The following is an 18,786-nucleotide window of genomic DNA, read 5'->3' as shown; positions in this document are numbered from 1 at the left end:
GCAAGATCTCCCTCGAGAAACTGATTTCCTTGCGCCTGCCACTGCTGTCAGTCTCAGGGAGGAGGAAGAGGTCCTGGAGGGGATGCCACACTTCCAAGAGGTTTCCCTCCTGCTGGGGGTTGAGGGCGAGGTCGAGGGCGCGGGCAGCTCTCTCGACGAGAGTGGATTTCAGTTCTTGGAAGGTGGTGGGGACTGACGTCGTCATCAACCAAGGGGCGATCTTCTTATATATCTCCTCTGGGAGGGCATTAATGGTGATGTCCGCCTTCAACACCTCGTCAGTCAGGCCTGCTATTCTGAATTGCCCCTCAACCCTGTAGGACCAAGACACTGCATTCTCCCTGGTGAATGGCGGCAGCCTTATGTTAAGAGCCGTCTTTGGTTGGTCCGTCCAGGGGGTCATTGCATGGGGCGGCAGTACCGGTGTGGAGGTGCACGTGGGAGGGGGTTGTGAAAGGGAGGTGTCTGCCTCTGAGAGGTTCGCAGTAATTTGTACATGGTTGGGAATGTCTGCGTCCATGCTCTTTTTGCGCTCTCACTTGGAGTGTGTGGGAACACTCACGCCAATACATGCTGGGGGGGCGTGCTGTGTGGGTCCGCTAATGACGCTGGCAACCTGCCAATGAGGGTCGGTTAATGCCCGAACGCTTTGTTAGAGCACCGTAGTTAGTCTGCAAGGGGTGTGGATTAGGTTCATTGGGCCAAGACTTAGTCGCCATTTGGGTCCGGTAATGTCTTCTGGGAACCACTCTGGGGGTCATCACTGTGAGAGAGGTGCGAAATAATGAGCAGGAAGACAAGTACTGCTGGTTTATTGATGAAAACGAGCTGCTTATAAAGTGGGATGTGGACGTCTGTGTAGTTTGCAGAGACCACTGGTACAAAGATTTACAGGTGACCTGAGGTCAAACTAATTCCTTACAAAAACAGGACAGGTTCATACAGAGAACAAAGTGATCAACAGTGTCTGACGCATAACATAAATAACTCGTTACTTGTACATAAAACATGATTGTTTAGAAAGACAACATATATACAGTTTACAATTATGATGATAAATACAGTATATATTCTGATCGACCTTAGGTCGATGAAAAGGCACCGCAGAAAATGGGATATTCTCTACAGAGAATGCGTTGAGCGGGGACTTTACACTTACACACCATCTACTAGGTGCGCCATTAGCTACTTTGTTTACCTGCATCGTTGATCCATATTCAGGTAATTCGTGGTTGGTTAGAGGAATGGACTGCTGTGCTGAATACACAATATTTAAGAAAATACATTGATATATCAATGAAGTTGGTCAAGAAAAATTAAAGAGGCCTTTTTTCTTAGTGTTATAGCAGTGTGGATTTGACAGGTAGTATGGGGTATACCATTTAAAAATAATCTCAGAATTCATGGATTATTATATATTGGATGGATTGAGTTTGCAGGTTTCAAAGAGTGCCATTGTTGGAGTAAGACTCTAAGGGAAAAAAGAATAAACAGTAACATATCTTAGCTACAGACCCTTATCTTCATTATTTTCTTTTTTGCTTTAGAGGCCATTGAAGCCCTCAATACATTAAAGCCTGCTGACATCACTGTAGTGAAGAGCATGAAGAACCCGCCAAATGCTATTAAATTAGTGATGGCTGCAGTTTGTGTCATGCTGGAGGTCAAGCCTGAAAAAGTGAAAAGCAACTCTGTTAAAATAGTAAGTCTCTCTCTCTCTCTCTCTCTCTCTCTCTCTCTCTCTCTCTCTCTCTCTCTCTCTCTCTCTCTCTCTCTCTCTCAAAGAACAATTACCCAATATTTTGTAGGATATAAAAATTGTGAAATTTATCATGTTATGGTTATTAATACTGTTTCATAAAAGCCATTCATTATATTGTGCTGTAGTTTGCTGCATGAGAAAATCATAAAGATTTGCCATAATTACCCTGCTATGGCATTCTTCATTGCTAAAACTCACCATTTAGCTCATCATAGAAAAAGAAAATAGAGGAAATATTTGAAATTAATTTTAATTCCAATTTAATTCTCAGACTTTAGATTACTGGGGCCCTAGCAAACGCCTCCTGGGTGATCTGAGTTTCCTGCAACAACTTCGTGAGTATGACAAAGACAACATTGCTGAAGGAGTGATGGACAAAATCAACAAAGAATATGTGAAGCTTCCTGAATTCGATCCTGCAGCTGTGGCCAAGGCCTCCAGTGCAGCCGAGGGTCTTTGCAAGTGGGTGCGAGCAATGGCAGCGTACGATCACATTAATGGGGTAAGATTGGTGCTGAATTTTATACAACATCCTATGCAAGAATTTTTTCGTGCATCATATATTATATATTAAGAGGCTTATCAAAGACATGCAAGGTAGAAAGTAGAAGAAAACTTACAACACTTATTACTGTACAGTAGTTGTCCAATAGATAGTACAGTCATATATTCATGAAACTGTGGAAGGAAAACACAACTGGAATCAGAAAATTGTGTTATTCACAGTGGCTTCTTTCTGTGGGTTAGGGACGTGTGCTGTTGCCAGGATGCTAACTTGTTATTGATGGTTTAATAATTTTATGTATTTTATCAGAAAGGTCACTCTTATATAATGCTACTAAAACCAGGCACTAGAGGAGAAACATTGTTAGCAATGGAAAAGATATAATATTCACAAATGGTCCTTTTTGTGGGAGGGAATTTATATCATTGTAAGACTTGCCACCATGTCATTAAAGGTGATTTATGAGCAAGTAACGTTGATTATTTATCAGTGGTGGTAGACATTTTTACCCTTTAAGAAACTGTGAGGCGAGATATCATGGGGGGCTGTAGTATCTTGAAAAAAATCTATATTTGCTCTCATTCGTCAAATATGCAACATAATTTTAATTTGCATAATTCGAAAGCCAGGTGACTCCTTTGAACATTACTGATAATGACGTTCTAGCAACCTGGTCGCCTCAGCAGGACGGAGTGGGTTTTTTTGTCCTTCAGAAGCAGTGCCCACCATTTTGAGAGCTTTAGCAGTCATGATGGGGCTAAGTCCACAGAAAATATAAGTAAATATGGAATGGCCATTCCTCCATTTATGTGGAACCACCTCCAGGGTAAGATAACTAGCTTCTGCTGGAAGATATTTAGAATCATCTTCTGCCCACCTAATGTGTCAACAATTGTGCCTGTTTGTTGGGGGAAGTGAGGGAGGTTCCTTAGCCTTTGACTGAATAGCCTTCCACAAAGTCTTAAAGCTACACTTTAGCAAGGGAGGTTCATTGGTTTTATACCTTGTCCAGGGGTGACCCAGAGCTGACTGTAATACAAGTTAATCATTCTTTCTTTATGCCAATGCTTTGTGACCAGGTACAATGTATCCTTATGTCCCAGAGCTCATGTGGGTAAACTGTTTTTATATAAGTACATATAAATATATATAAAATATATATATATAGGTATATAAATTTATATAAACATATATTACTATATACTGTAATATATATATGTATATATATATATGAATGATTATATATTATACAGTCGACCCCCGCTATTCATGGACTCACAATTCGCAGACTCCCTATTTGTGGATTTTTCTGTGGAACCTATCTATAAATTATTTGCGGGAAACTCGCCTATTTGAGGATTTTTTCATAGAGCAATATTCTGTATTTTCATATTATTTTCATGACTAAATACTGTATTGTACCTACATAAACATTTTATGATAAAATAATGATTTACAGTACTAATTTTCAAATATTCATATTTAGTTTATTAAGATTAAATAATAACAATAAATAATAAAAATAATAATTCTCTCTCTCTCTCTCTCTCTCTCTCTCTCTCTCTTACTGAGATGAGAGGATTTTTTTGCATATGTAGTATGTATGTTTATATGTTTTGTATGACAAATAAATGATTTACTAATTTTCAAATATCAGTGTAAACACAGCAAAATATCAATTCAGTAAAGAAAATATATAGTGAATTGGTAAGATTTTAGTTCAAATCATGTTTCCCTCATCTTATTCCAATCGTGTCCAAAAAATTTTTTCCCTCACATTATTCTCAATCTTGTCCAAAAGTTTTGGAACGAGGGGGTGGGTGTAATTTGTCAAATATGTCAAATATACCTTAAAGTATCATCCTATTACATATTCAGGTTGACCATCACTAATCTGGCATCATTGGGACCAGTGGCGGCTCGTGACTGTTATTGATGGGAGGGCTGTTAATTGTGAAAAATTGAGTTCTTTCAATGAAGAAACCGTCTTTGCTTCTTGTGCCATTTTGCAAAATAATGCTAGGCCTACCTGTGAAAAGAAGAATAAATACTATTTTATACGATGTTTCTGTGATCTTACAACATCTATGATAATTAAAATTGAGCACAAGCCATCACTGATCAATAATATTTTAAAATCATCCCTGGCAAATTGCTAAACACTATCAAAAATAAGAGCGACGCAAAAACATACATAACATCACACCAATCTGAGACAAGACTGGTGGGAGGCAGTCCACACTCTGCACACCACCTGGGAAGCCTCCCCCCCTTCCCCGCGCTCCACACCCATTCACAACAACCGTCACACCAACGTCTGAGACAAGACTGCATGGGAGGCAGTCCACTCTCCATACTGCCCAGGAAGCTTCCCCCCCTTCTCCCCACTTTCGTATCATTAAATAGTAAATAATTTACGTACTTCCTCATTGTTTTGCAGTAATTTTTTTCATATAAATATATGAGAATAGGTGTTTTCATGTTAATGATAGTCAAACATCAATAAATTAACTTTATTTTCGTGAATCCTAGAAATCCACTGGGGGGGCTGCAGTCTCACAGTCCCTATTGACGAGCCGCCCCTGATTGGGACCTGGAGGGTGCTGGATTAGCCATTTTGCCGGATTAGCCATTTGTTAGGCTAGAATACACGAAACCCAGTAGCTAAGCATCTCATCTTAAAATTAAAGTATCCCATAAATCAATATAAGTTGGTTAATAAAGAAAAGACATTTATCAAATACAGGTAGTGCTCGAGTTACGATAATTCGACTTACGATATTTCGAGTTTACAATGGGGTTAGCAATTAATACCGATACGAAAATATTTAGGAAAAATATTTTTAGATTTCACGCAGGCAGCGAGAGAGACCAATTTACAATAGACCAACTTCTTTTCCTCCATCTCTTTATTCCATCTGCTAGTTAAAAAAGTAAAAGAGAATGATAAAAGTATTGTTAGTAACGTTATACTCATGCGTAAATGCGTACAGCCATAAACAACCAAACGGGAAACTGTTGTTTTGCTAATAATCGTATCGGATAACAACCGTTGTGCTTGTATTTCAACCATCGTACGGTAATACACAATTACTGTAGTTATGTTACAAATGACGTTAAGTACTGTACAATAGGACTGATATATTTTTTACACTATACCCTTATTCGCTTTGGAGAAAAGATCGGCAGGGAAATATACTGCTACAGTAACTTTAAGCTGCAAGTTGTAGCTGAAGCAGAGAAAACAATGTTAAAGCTGCTAATGACTATAAATTATCGTGCATCGGCAACATGGATGAAACTCGACCGTAAATAAAACTGGAGAGAATGTATTTTAATCAAAACTACTGGGCATGAAAGAATACAAATTACTACTGTTTTCACGCCAATAAAAGATAAATATGTAAAGCTCGTATTATGATGAAATCGAGAGAAATTAGCGAACGGAATCTTGATTTTTTTTACACAAAACAAACATTCCCCCAAAACGGCCAGCCGCGATTCCCGAGAATGTCACATATTAAAGAAAAAATAGCTAAATTAATTTCACAACGAGACGTATTTAAGTTATATTTCGACTTAAAAACACTTTGTATAACGAAAAATATCCTTGTCCCAAATAAATAAAGTATCCATATTCATTTACGCTAACCAGAAGCAAGAAAAGCGCTTTGAACTTAGTCAAATGCGGCAAAATAAACACCACGATATCGATTCCCAAAACAAATAGTCCGGGAGCTAGCAAGGAGTTATAACACATCTCGAGTACAAAAGGTTTGAATGTCATAATCGTTAGTATATCCCTAGGAGGCACCAGTATGGCGATTCTTAAGTTCTGAATTTGGTGCGTTATATAGGGGCGCTTCTTGAACGCCCCAAAATGAGCTTTGAATCACATTCTGAGTACATTGACCAGACTGGTGTTAAAAGTTACGGTTTGGAAGCCTGATTACAAATGAAGTGTTCTTAAATACCAAATTTGGTGCAAAACCCATTTAAGAATGGCCTAAGATGGCGCTATTGTGAAGTTTATATCACATGTTGAGTACATGGCTCAAACTTGGTAGTATTATCCACTAGAACCTACAGATCAAGAATTGATAATTCTTAAGTGATGAATTTGGTGCAAACCTTGTTTAAGAACGGCCTAAAGGCAGCGCTTCGTATGACTAATCTGTGTCACGTCTTAAGTACATGAATGAAACTTGGTGGACCGTGGAACCATACTTTGGACCTTACTGATCAAGAAAAGGTAGTTCTTAAACGATAATATTTGTGCAAAACTCATTTATTAAATTGACAATATATTCCGTCCCTACATTAAAACATCAAAACTAATCAGATATGATGTATTACAAAATTTAAACAGTATTAGAAAATTTAGTCTCAGCATATCTTCGTGAAAGATATCTTCTGCTGGGCATAGCTAACTAATGGTTGTGGATAATATACATAAAATAAATTCTGCAAAGTACATATGTCATAATTTGTGCTGATCTGGTGATGAGTACTGTGTGTATGTAGCCTAATGAATATTTTCTGATCCTTCTTAGTTCGAGTCTAGTCATCCTCATCAGAACCATTCTCTTCATCAGATGATGCAACCTGCATATCAGCTTCTGCCTCTTCCTCTATTTCTTGAAGTTCCGATTCTTCGGGACAAGACTTTCTGGGAGCTGCTCTTCATAGAACCAAATGGGTTTGTACTCACCATCTAGTAATTGCCAGCCATTTTCTTCTGTTGGGTGCTGGTCGAGATCTTGTTTATCTGCAGCCGCCCACATCTTTGCAACGAATGATGCTCGCTTTATGTGGGCATTGACCTCATCCTCACATGGTGCAAGCCCACTGGCATCAATGCCAATCAAGTTGGAAAGCAAATTCTTTCCTCTCTTCGGTCCATAGGTCTTCATGAACTTCTGAAACCTGAGGTCACCAAGGCTTGTAGATTTTTGCACCATAGATTTCTGCAGTGAATCGGAAGAGGGTTGCTTTGGTTGCATTAGAAACAAGTGCAGGCCATGTCATATCTGTGAAAGCACGCTGGTAGTCAGGTGTTTTTCAAGCAGCTTGAATGGTCGTACTTTGCCTTTTCTTACAAAGGATGAGGTGTAATCTGATCCAGTAAAGGCATGAAAGGCAGGCAATGCAGCGCAAAGCCCTGGTCCAAGTTCATGATGAATTGCAGTCAGATTTATGAACCGGCGGTTGTTATTTGCTGCAGTTCCAACATCCATCAAAAGTTTGCCCTGGAACTTGTTGCAATGGCACAGGAGTATCACAGCTATATCTGTGTCGGATGCTCTGACTACAATGTTGCTGTTGGCATCGTCATTGAAGAGTGAATGAAGGCAGATTTTTTTGTGTCAGCCTCCTCATGGTTGTTGTGTAAATCCTGAACAGTTGTTTGTTGTATCATTCTGTCCTGAACTTTGAAGTGGTAGCACTCACCTGGAACATCTAAAATTACTTCATGTTGACCAAGAATGTCTATATAGCAGGGATGCTGCCATTCACTGGCGAGAAACTCTGGTAGCTGTTTTTTGAATGACCTAGACTTGAGAGCATCATTAAGGTCTCTTGGAACTCGTCTCTGCTCAGGCCCAGTGATGACAAAGTTCTGCCGTCAGCTTTTCTCCTATCTCTTTCAGAGTCCTTTATGGATGGCTGTGGATAGTCATCAAAGATAATGTGGACAGACTTGGCTTGGCTTTGAAGAGTGCATTGTTTGGGATTCTGGAAGACTGAGTGAAAGATCATGGTAAACCAACAACCATAAATTCGTACATTATAGATGGACAATTCCTTCTGCACAGCATACCAAGAAACCTGCCCCAAACCTATGGGGACTTGCAAGGAGCATTCTTCTTCAGTGCCTTCAAAGCCAAGCCAAGTCTGTCCACATTATCTTTGATGACTATCCACAGCCATCCATAAAGGACTCTGAAAGAGATAGGAGAAAAGCTGACGGCAGAACTTTTGTCATCACTGGGCCTGAGCAGAGACGAGTTCCAAGAGACCTTAATGATGCTCTCAAGTCTAGGTCATTCAAAAAACAGCTACCAGAGTTTCTCGCCAATGAATGGCAGCATCCCTGCTATATAGACATTCTTGGTCAACATGAAGTAATTTTAGATGTTCCAGGTGAGTGCTACCACTTCAAAGTTCAGGACAGAATGATACAACGAACAACTGTTCAGGATTTACACAACAACCATGAGGAGGCCGACACAAAAATCTGCCTTCATTCACTCTTCAATGACGATGCCAACAGCAACATTGTAGTCAGAGCATCTGACACAGATATAGCTGTGATACTCCTGTGCCATTGCAACAAGTTCCAGGGCAAACTTTGATGGATGTTGGAACTGCAGCAAATAACAACTGCCGGTTCATAAATCTGACTGCAATTCATCATGAACTTGGACCAGGGCTTTGCGCTGCATTGCCTGCTTTTCACGCCTTTACTGGATCAGATTACACCTCATCCTTTGTAAGAAAAGGCAAATTATGACCATTCAAGCTGCTTGAAAAAACACCTGACTACCAGCGTGCTTTCACAGATATGACATGGCCTGCACTTGTTTCTAATGCAACCAAAGCAACCCTCTTCCGATTCACTGCAGAAATCTATGGTGCAAAAAAATCTACAAGCTTTGGTGACCTCAGGTTTCAGAAGTTCATGAAGACCTATGGACCGAAGAGAGGAAAGAATTTGCTTTCCAACTTGATTGGCATTGATGCCAGTGGGCTTGCACCATGTGAGGATGAGGTCAATGCCCACATAAAGCGAGCATCATTCGTTGCAAAGATGTGGGCGGCTGCAGATAAACAAGATCTCGACCAGCACCCAACAGAAGAAAATGGCTGGCAATTACTAGATGGTGAGTACAAACCCATTTGGTTCTATGAAGAGCAGCTCCCAGAAAGTCTTGTCCCGGAAGAATCGGAACTTCAAGAAATAGAGGAAGAGGCAGAAGCTGATATGCAGGTTGCATCATCTGATGAAGAGAATGGTTCTGATGGGGATGACTTAGACTCGAACTAAGAAGGATCAGAAAATATTCATTAGGCTACATACACACAGTACTCATCACCAGATCAGCACAAATTATGACATACGTACTTTTGCAGAATTTATTTTATGTATATTATCCACAACCATTAGTTAGCTATGCCCAGCAGAAGATATCTTTCACGAAGATATGCTGGAGACTAAATTTTCTAATACTGTTTAAATTTTTTAATACTTCATATCTGATTAGTTTTGATGTTTTAATGTAGGGACGGAATATATTGTCAATTTAATAAATGAGTTTTGCACAAATATTATCATTTAAGAACTACCTTTTCTTGATCAGTAAGGTCCAAAGTATGGTTCCACGGTCCACCAAGTTTCATTCATGTACTTAAGACGTGACATAGATTAGTCATACGAAGCGTCGCCTTTAGGGCGTTCTTAAACAAGGTTTGCACCAAATTCATCACTTAAGAATTATCAATTCTTGATCTGTAGGTTCTAGTGGATAATACTACCAAGTTTGAGCCATGTACTCAACATGTGATATAAACTTCACAAATAGCGCCATCTTAGGCCATTCTTAAATGGATTTTGCACCAAATTTGGTATTTAAGAACACTTCATTTGTAATCAGGCTTCCAAACCGTAACTTTTGACACCAGTCTGGTCAATGTACTCCAGAATGTGATTCAAAGCTCATTTTGGGGGGCGTTCAAGAAGCGCCCCCTATATAACGCACCAAATTCAGAACTTAAGAATCGCCATACTGGTGCCTCCTAGGGATATACTAACGATTATGACATTCAAACCTTTTGTACTCGAGATGTGTTATAACTCCTTGCTAGCTCCCGGAATAAAAACACTGATCGCAATTTATAATACTAAAGCAATATGAGAATATACGCAATTGGAAACAATGTAGTAAAGCATAACTTTTTAAAAGATCCATGAAAAAGATGCACATTTGTTATGTTGATGTTTGTATAATACTGCATAATGTGAATGGAGTTCAGTATCATGTAGGCTAGGCTACCAGTTTGTTGATGCAGCACACTGCGCCACCAAATCGAAGCGGCCAGCAAGCGAGTTAGCGCAGCGACCCAGGAAACTTGAAAATCAGCGCGGAAACATTAGAAATTACTCTAGCCGAAATTTGTACCGGATTACTGATTGTTCCGGACTACTGATTGCCGGATTAGTGATGGTCAACCTGTACTGTATTTGGCCCTTGGTCAAATACATGTCACCCACTCAGTGCTCTCTCTCTCTCTCTCTCTCTCTCTCTCTCTCTCTCTCTCTCTCTCTCTCTCTCTCTCGCCAAAGATGAGAGATGGATAGATATATAGATAGAAAGGGGAAGTGGTTGATAGAAAAATATACATAATACATACTCTATTATTGATATTTTTAATTATTTAACTGATGTAAGCAACTCAGTTCATCTCTCTCTCTCTCTCTCTCTCTCTCTCTCTCTCTCTCTCTCTCTCTCTCTCTCTCTCTCTCTATATATATATATATATATATATATATATATATATATATATATATATATATATATCTTATCTGATAATTAACTAGGCCACTAAATCAAATGCTGAGATACAAAAATAAACCTTTATTCAAAAATCTAATCAAAGATTAATTAGTCTAGAAAGTATGAATCATAAAATCTGACTTCCCAGAAACAAGACTGGAAAATAGATAAAAGAAAACGGAACTTAAAACAAAGCGGGAGCTAAAGCAAATGAAAAGACCAAAATCATATTACCACGAAAAATACATATCAGTCATCACCTAATTAACCATAACAGTCTTAGTTGTTTCGACATGAATGTCACTAATCAAGTCACAAACTCTGTCATTATCATATGCTGTAAAATGCACCATTTCGAATGTTCATTACACCTGAACATCCTTATTCCAAATTCCACCATGGGTCCATTAAAATGCACTCTCAACAGTCATGGAGAATCCATCTCCCACGCAAAAGGTTTCACTGCTCAAAATGAGCGTTCACAAAAGATCAGGTGAAAATGAATGATTGTCACACATTTGCTCTCCAGCTAGATGTGCGGTGATGCACTCACGCTCCCTGAATCACGCCCATCGAATCTGTTCCAATGGAAAAACCCATCACTCGGCACAAGAATTTTCCAGTCACAGAACAAGATTATCGCCATGTGCCAGCGTAGATCTCGAAGGGTCATTGGATGCTCATCTGCTGAGATAACATATGATCTCATTCAAGCAACATCTTCTAGCCTCCGAGTGGGTGATGAAATAAAGCCGAGTCTATTTCCGGTCACATGAACAAAGTTTCTCCATATCTAGACGCAAACCAAAATTCTGAGTTTTTTTTTCATACACCAGCAATTTGTCAGCTTGATGTTCAATGCACCCGTAGAAACACTGAAACAGACATACCTGTCCAAAGCAAACATGACACAATGTCTACATACTTAATAGAAGCTTGTCCCCACCTACCCTGGGACTATCCTGTTCCAGGCACAATTATATGCATAACATATAAGTTCACTCAGGGCCGGCTCAAAAATCTCATAAAAAATATACACCAATATGAAGGCTGCTTGTCCTTGGGCAGCAAAGGTCTATCATATTTAAACTAAAAAAAAACAACAACCACCACCATCAGAGCTGCAACTATTATGAAATAAATCATTAACATTGTTAGTTTGGCGTAGAACGCATCTCTTCACATATGATACTTCTGACTGTGACATAATCTCCTGTATGGCCTGCCACTGCACAGGCCTGTGTTAAGTATGTACTTGCTGCGTAAGAATCTTCAGTGAAGAACTGAACACCTTTTGCGGACGATGGCAACTGTAGAAACCATGCCCATTACCATCCAAACGGCTGTGGATTCTCCCAAAAGATGAAAGCATTTGGCTTATGGCCCCCACATCGGCCTACATCTGCTATGGATTGTTGAGGACATCTCTGACGGCGCTCCCATGAGGAAACGGTGCATTTATATGCTTGTCAGTAATGTGGTGGGTCAATGAAAACTAGTTATCAACTCTAGACCCAACATTGTCATTGCAAAATATACCTGTCATGGACTAACAAACAATTGTCTCTAAATCCAACAGGTACTAACTGAAAACTGTCCATCTAATACTACTACCACAAAACCATACGTGCTAGAAAACTGAATGTATTACACAACTTAACAAACCATGACCTAGAAAAAAAGTTGAATTCACCAAAATCGATCTAACACCTCATAAAACAGGAAAAAGAAAGGGAGAAGAAAAACAAACCCCCCAAAAAACAAGCAAACAAGCTGTCATCTGCAATTACATTGTTCTCTTGATCTTCGATATATGTTAATCTAGACAAACCAGTTCTTTCATGAAGAACAAGAACTCTTGTTTCCTCTTTTTGCTTCAGCCACTCGAAATGGACCAAGTTCCCCACCATTTTACCACTACAGAAGTCAAATAGGCTTATGCAAGTTAAAACAGTCTTTTGGTCAGTTCAACAGCATGATCACCACTTCTCATTAAATGCTCATTAATCCAGAGCATTGTGTCCATTGACAGGAGTTCACAGATGACTCACTGTAAAAGAACAACATCCCGTATAAATAACCAGAAAAGTTAATTAAAATAGCATAAATAAACAAGCTAATAAAAAAATCATATAAAAGATAAATGGGCACAGAAAAACATAAAGTCAGATAGCAAAAGGAAACATAATCTTGCTCAGACCTGTAAAAATACAGAGTACAAATAATAAATAGTTCTCAAAAGAGTTCGGTACTCACTTTCGGCAAACAGGAGAATCCATCTCCAAAAAGATAAGTTTCACAGCTCAAGTGAGTGCTACCAAAGATCATGCCAGAATGAAAGACTTTACATCATTTTTTTTTCCAGCTAAATACACAGTGACCAACCAAGCATGCACACTTCTGGGTTGCGCCCATACCACGCCTGGGAAAAGTTCCATAATGTTACATTGGAAGATTCCGGTACACACAATACAGTACGGGTCAATGGTCAAGAATGCTGATATGTACTAAATTTCAAAAGAAAAGAATTTCTCAGTTTCTAAGGGAACAGAAGCTAACATCAAAACAGCAAGGCACTGAAGTAAGCATTCATGGCACCTGCGAAACTGCTGAGCGAAAAAACACATGACCGCACAGTTTCATAGGCAGTGGCAATGCATTATTAATATTCATGCAAAAAATATAAAAAATATATATATATATAATATATATATATATATATATATATATATATATATATATATATATATATATATATATATATATATATATATATATATATATATATATATATATATATATATATATATATATACACACACACACACACACACACACACACACACACACACACACAGGTATACAGGCAGTCCCCGGTTATCGGCGATCCAGTTTTACGGGGCTTGTCTAGCGACGAAAATCGGCAATTTTCGGTGCAGGAAATCGCCAATTTCTGCTTATTGGCGCCGATATATATCTAACAAAGGCGCTGATAACAAAAAGTCGGCAATTTTCAGAAATTTTCGGCGCCGATAAGCCCCAAAAATCGTCGAAAAAGTGCCGAAAATCGCCGATTTTCTGTTATTGGTGATTTTCGGTTATCATCACATGGTCAGAACGGGACCCCTGCTGATAACCAGGGACTGCCTGTATATATATATACGTAATATATATATATATATATGTATATACATATATATATATATATATTTATATATATGTTTGTATGTATGTATGTATATAGGCATTAAAATTTGTTTAATTTTAAAAATATTTTGATTTTATCATGACAGAAGAAAATCAGATGTGCAAGCAGAGTTGTTGCTTTCAATCAAAATTACTTTTGCTCTGTTGAAATTCTCTGCCTGTAATGTTTACCCATGCCAGAGGCAAAATGTGAGAGAAAGACATTACCGTGTATTCCAAAACTGTTTGCAGATAGTGGCCCCCAAAAGAGAGCGCTTAGCAATGGCTGAAGAACAACTCTCCTCAAGGATGGCAGAAGTGGAAGCCAAGAGAGGAGAGCTAAGGGAACTGGAGGATAAATTAGAGATTCTCCAACGCCGGTTTTCCATATCTTGCCGAGAGAAGGAAAAACTGGAGAATGAACAAAGGCTTTGTGGTCTCAAACTTGACAGAGCTCAGAAACTTATAAGTGAGTGTGAAAAAAAAAAATCATGTGATATGTTATGATGCTATGGATTTTTTTTCTCCTCATGATGTAGTTCGAGGAAATTTATTTCTTGTTTTCTCTTGTGTTTTCTGGTAAGCTTTAATTAATTTACTCACAGGTGGACTAGGTGGGGAGAAGGAACGTTGGGAGGCTGCTGCTCAAGCTGCATCAGATGACCTCCTACGGCTACCAGGAGATACACTGATGGCTGCAGCATCATTGGCCTACTTGGCTCCTTATCAACCTGAAATCAGGTAGGCAAAAACTATAGCAGTGATGAACTGAATATGGGAAGTTCGTGTAAAGTCTGTTTTAGAAATGAGTGAAAACTGTATCTGAGAAAATGTGAAATTCCTTTATTGCATTTCTAGAGTAACATCTTCCTTGTTTATTGAATGTATATTTTTATGAAATACACTGAGGATAAACTTTGTGTGTAATCTCAGTGTTATTTATTTATTGGTAGTGTAACTTTCCCACTATAAATTCACAGAGACAGACTGCGAGATGAATGGTGCAGTGCCATGAAAGAATCCGAACTTGAAGTTTCCGTACCTTTTAATTTGGTGTCATTTTTGACGCCTGCTCTTCACATCCGTGCTTGGGGACTGGAAGGTCTACCTACTGATGGCTTCTCTTTGCAAAATGCAACCATCATTAAACACACCGTTAAGTTAGTACCAGAGCACGCCATGTTTTTTCTCTGTTCAAGTATACAAACAATTATGTAAAACAACACAGAATATAATGTATGTTTTTGGATTGTCAATCAAGCACTTGAAAGCTTACCTGGAAAATCAATACAGCATATGGGAGGAGTAATGTTTATTGTTTTTTATTACTTAGATGACAAAAGTATTTCAAATCCATGAAAATTCATTGTTATCATTATTCTAATTGAATGAATCATCAGACTATGGATATGTTTGAACTTTGAATAGGTAAATAAGTATGTATATAAATTTTTATATAATTTTTGCTATGTCTGCATAACAATTTACTTGTAGAACCATTTTACTGAATAAAAACCATTGGTAAATTGAAATTGTGATTCCAGGTGGCCACTTTTAGTTGACCCCGATGAACTGGGAAGCAGGTGGATTCAGCAACATGAAGCAGTCAATGGACTGGAAGTAGTCAGAGAGCAGGATATGAACATGCCATCACCCAAGGACTCGGCTGGGACTGTACTTGAAGCTGCCCTTGCTCACTGTGTGCCCAGGGCTATACCTCTTCTGTTGCTTGACCTTTCAGCAGATCCTCCATCTATCCTACAAAATGTCATTTCTCGTACTACTATTGAAGAAGGTTAAAGCACAAAAATTTGTTGGAAAGGACAGGATGCTTTCTCAGTTAATATTTGTTTGTTCCTACAGAAATACAAGTCATCATGTATTGTAGGAGTATTATTTAGCAGGAGTTGGAAAAGGTTATTGAAACTTGGTGAAAAGGTAGTTCACTGGTGGTAAGGGGGTTGAGTGTGGGAATTCCCCATTTACCTGCCATCATCAAGTACCTTTTCTTCAGCTACTGTCAAGTGAATGTCTTGTTGTGCTCCATCTGACTGCCAAGTTGGAACTTACATTTTGGTGGTGTGAAGGGCATGAGTGAGGTTATTTGGTGCTTCCTCTCCTGTCCCCTCCATTACTACTCCTTCTGCAGCTGTCATAGGAAAAGGTTTGGGAATAAAAGGAGAAACTTTTTGTTACTTCCTCCCTGCCTCCGAACCTCTCCCTGCTCCTCCCACATGTGCAACTATCTCTCAATTACAGGGGATCACGATTTGCAAGGTGAGTGACCTTTATACCCTTTTGTCTAGTGGCAAGTTAGGTGTGCATGTACATGCTTTACCTTCGCCTACCCCTACCATGTTGACTGCTTTGTCTGCTGTTTCTGCTTCTGCTAAGGAGCTCAATGCTCAGTGCTGTTAAGCCTCTGATAGGGACTGTCCTTCCCTTGGAAGATGGTTCCTCAGCATTGGTCATGGCTACTGCTACTGCTAGGAGTGAAGTGAAGGACGAGTGTTTTTCTTCTTTCTCCTCCTCCTCCTTGTTGTCAAGCTCTTCTTCTTCCTCTTCCTTGTACTCTCTTTCCACTGCCTCTCATAGGAAGAAGAAGACCAAGAAGACCTCTTACAAAAAATCCTAATGTGCTGTGAGTGCCTCTCCCATTCGAAGGGGGATGATGGTGGTTGGTCACCTGGTGTTACACCTACTATAGGCAGAACTGACAAGGGGGTTATTGAGCATAGTTAGTACCCTAAGTTTGTATTTTCTTGGACAAGAGGACTACTTGTGTCTCCTCCACCCTTGTTTTGCCTAAATGTGTGATAGAGCCAGTGCTTGGTGTGTGGACAGTCCCTGGATCATGTTTATGCAGGCATTGGCGCTCAGTACCTGAGTCTTTCTGTCTTCTTAGACAGGGCTACCTGTGTCTCATACACCCGTACTTTTGAAGCATGTGTAGTAAAGTCACCTCTACTTTCTTGCTCCTGGTGTGCACAGTTTACAGATCACGCGCCAACAGATAGGGTGAGCAATACCATGAGTCTTCCTGTGACCTTGGACAGGACTGCCATGGCTCCTACACCAGTGCTTCTCCTGAAATATATGTGGTAGAGTCAGTACTATCCCCTTGCTCAGTGCACACACAGTCCTCAGACCATGCTCATGGGGATGGGTTCACATGCTACAGGCCTCTGTTGTATGGTAACCACAGATGCTGGGACAATTGTTTGTGCCTATTTGTTCAGCACCTGCTTGTGGTTTGCCACAAGCTGCAGAGGTGCTCTTGTGTGATAGAGCTTGCGCCAGTTTCCCATGGTCTCTACTAGGTCTGCTTTCACTGATCATAGGGAGCCCCACAGGACAGGTGAATATAGTTCAGAACCCTGTCCCATTCACAAGTTATCCTCTCCTGTATGCAAGTGATTGTGGGAATCCTTGGGTGATGCCTGGTTTGCCGAGAACTCCCAGTGTACATGTACTCAGTATATGCATTGTGCCCGTGCAGCAGAAGATTAATGCACAAGATTTTTGCATTACAATACTGCTGAGTATTGTGGTGAGCCATGTGCATGTGATCAGGCAAACACACTGTGTGTTCCCAGTGAGCACTAATCCATTGTTTCTAGTTTGGTTTCAGCTGATCATACAAAAGCCTACGTGAATGTGGGCTACTATTTTGAGCAGTTATGAGGCTACATTGAATCATTATTTGGCAGTGGGTACTGTTGAGCCCAATTGCTCATGTTCTTGGTCTAAGAATAACAGACTGGTGTCACCCTCTATTTAAGGAGAGAATTCAGTTACTACTTTAAGTAATCTGTTAAAAACTAAAGGTTTCTCGTTTCAGAAACTTCAGCAGAGTTGTATTGACCCTGTGTGAGCTATATGATATGAAGTGACCACTGCTTCTTTATTGAGCCCATCTGTAGGGTTCACTGAGGAGGCAAGGCAGTTCGTCAAACTACTGTGCTTGCTGATTGCTTGTGGTGTCTTGATCAGACTAATAGTTTGACTTATATATCAGTAGGTTCCCTGTTGTCCAGCAGTTAGGCAGGCTGCTTTACTGCTGTTGACACATCAGGGAAGGTTGGCTTGCCAGAAGATGTATAAGCACCTTATGTCTGTGTTTTTACCAAACAAGTTTTAGCTAGGAGTAGGCTCACTCATTGTAATGTATTTTGCTTGTTCCTCATTATGCCTCCCAAAGAGTAAGCTGAGGTGGCAGTTGAGAGAATGCATTCTGATAACCTTGATCCATTGTGTGGTCTCCTTCAGGTCTCCATGGGAGACAAAGGGAAGCATGGTCAAGCCTAAAGGGCCAGCCAAGCCTTATTTGTCCAGTTTGAGGAGGGGGTTCTCCTCCACACTTGCTGACAAGGAACTCCAGCTTCCTCCTCTAGAAATGGCAAGTATCTTTCCTAACTCTTTGAACCTACTCCTCTGTCTTTGGCTAGGAAAGGAGGCAAGGGGAGAAGAGGAGAGGGGGATGCTGAGTTGGTAGTCCCCAGTTTCAGCTGCCACAAATAGGGATGCCTATTAGGTCATTAGACAAGGTGGCAGAGAAACGGGAGGTTCCCTGGGTAGTGTGTTCTAACTCAGGTACTGTATGAGCCCTTGAGGGAGGCCTAGGACTGAGATCCCATATGTAGGGCAGTCGTCTTGCTAGCCTTAGACTCTGTGAAGTGTACTGGTGAGCTACATGGCCTTTCTTCTCATCTGGCATAGATAAGGTTGGGAATCTCCCTTGTTTTTGTTAATTCTTGGGTTTTTGGCAAAAAATCCAA

The 18,786-nt window shown here is 39.8% G+C and overlaps 1 protein-coding gene across 1 annotated transcript in view; it reads left to right on the top strand.

The window, feature by feature from the left end:
• LOC136849390 (dynein axonemal heavy chain 7-like) overlaps positions 1-18,786 on the top strand; it is a 270,971-nt gene that overhangs the window by 177,391 nt on the left and 74,794 nt on the right. The window contains 6 exon segments of the mRNA XM_067122742.1: positions 1,548-1,702; positions 2,034-2,264; positions 14,261-14,477; positions 14,614-14,749; positions 14,989-15,168; positions 15,553-15,803. Coding sequence (XP_066978843.1) covers positions 1,548-1,702; positions 2,034-2,264; positions 14,261-14,477; positions 14,614-14,749; positions 14,989-15,168; positions 15,553-15,803 — 1,170 coding nt within the window.

This window comes from Macrobrachium rosenbergii, chromosome 21 (genome assembly GCF_040412425.1).
Source record: "Macrobrachium rosenbergii isolate ZJJX-2024 chromosome 21, ASM4041242v1, whole genome shotgun sequence".
Lineage (NCBI taxonomy): Eukaryota > Metazoa > Arthropoda > Malacostraca > Decapoda > Palaemonidae > Macrobrachium > Macrobrachium rosenbergii.
This window is presented reverse-complemented; position numbering and strand designations above follow the sequence as displayed.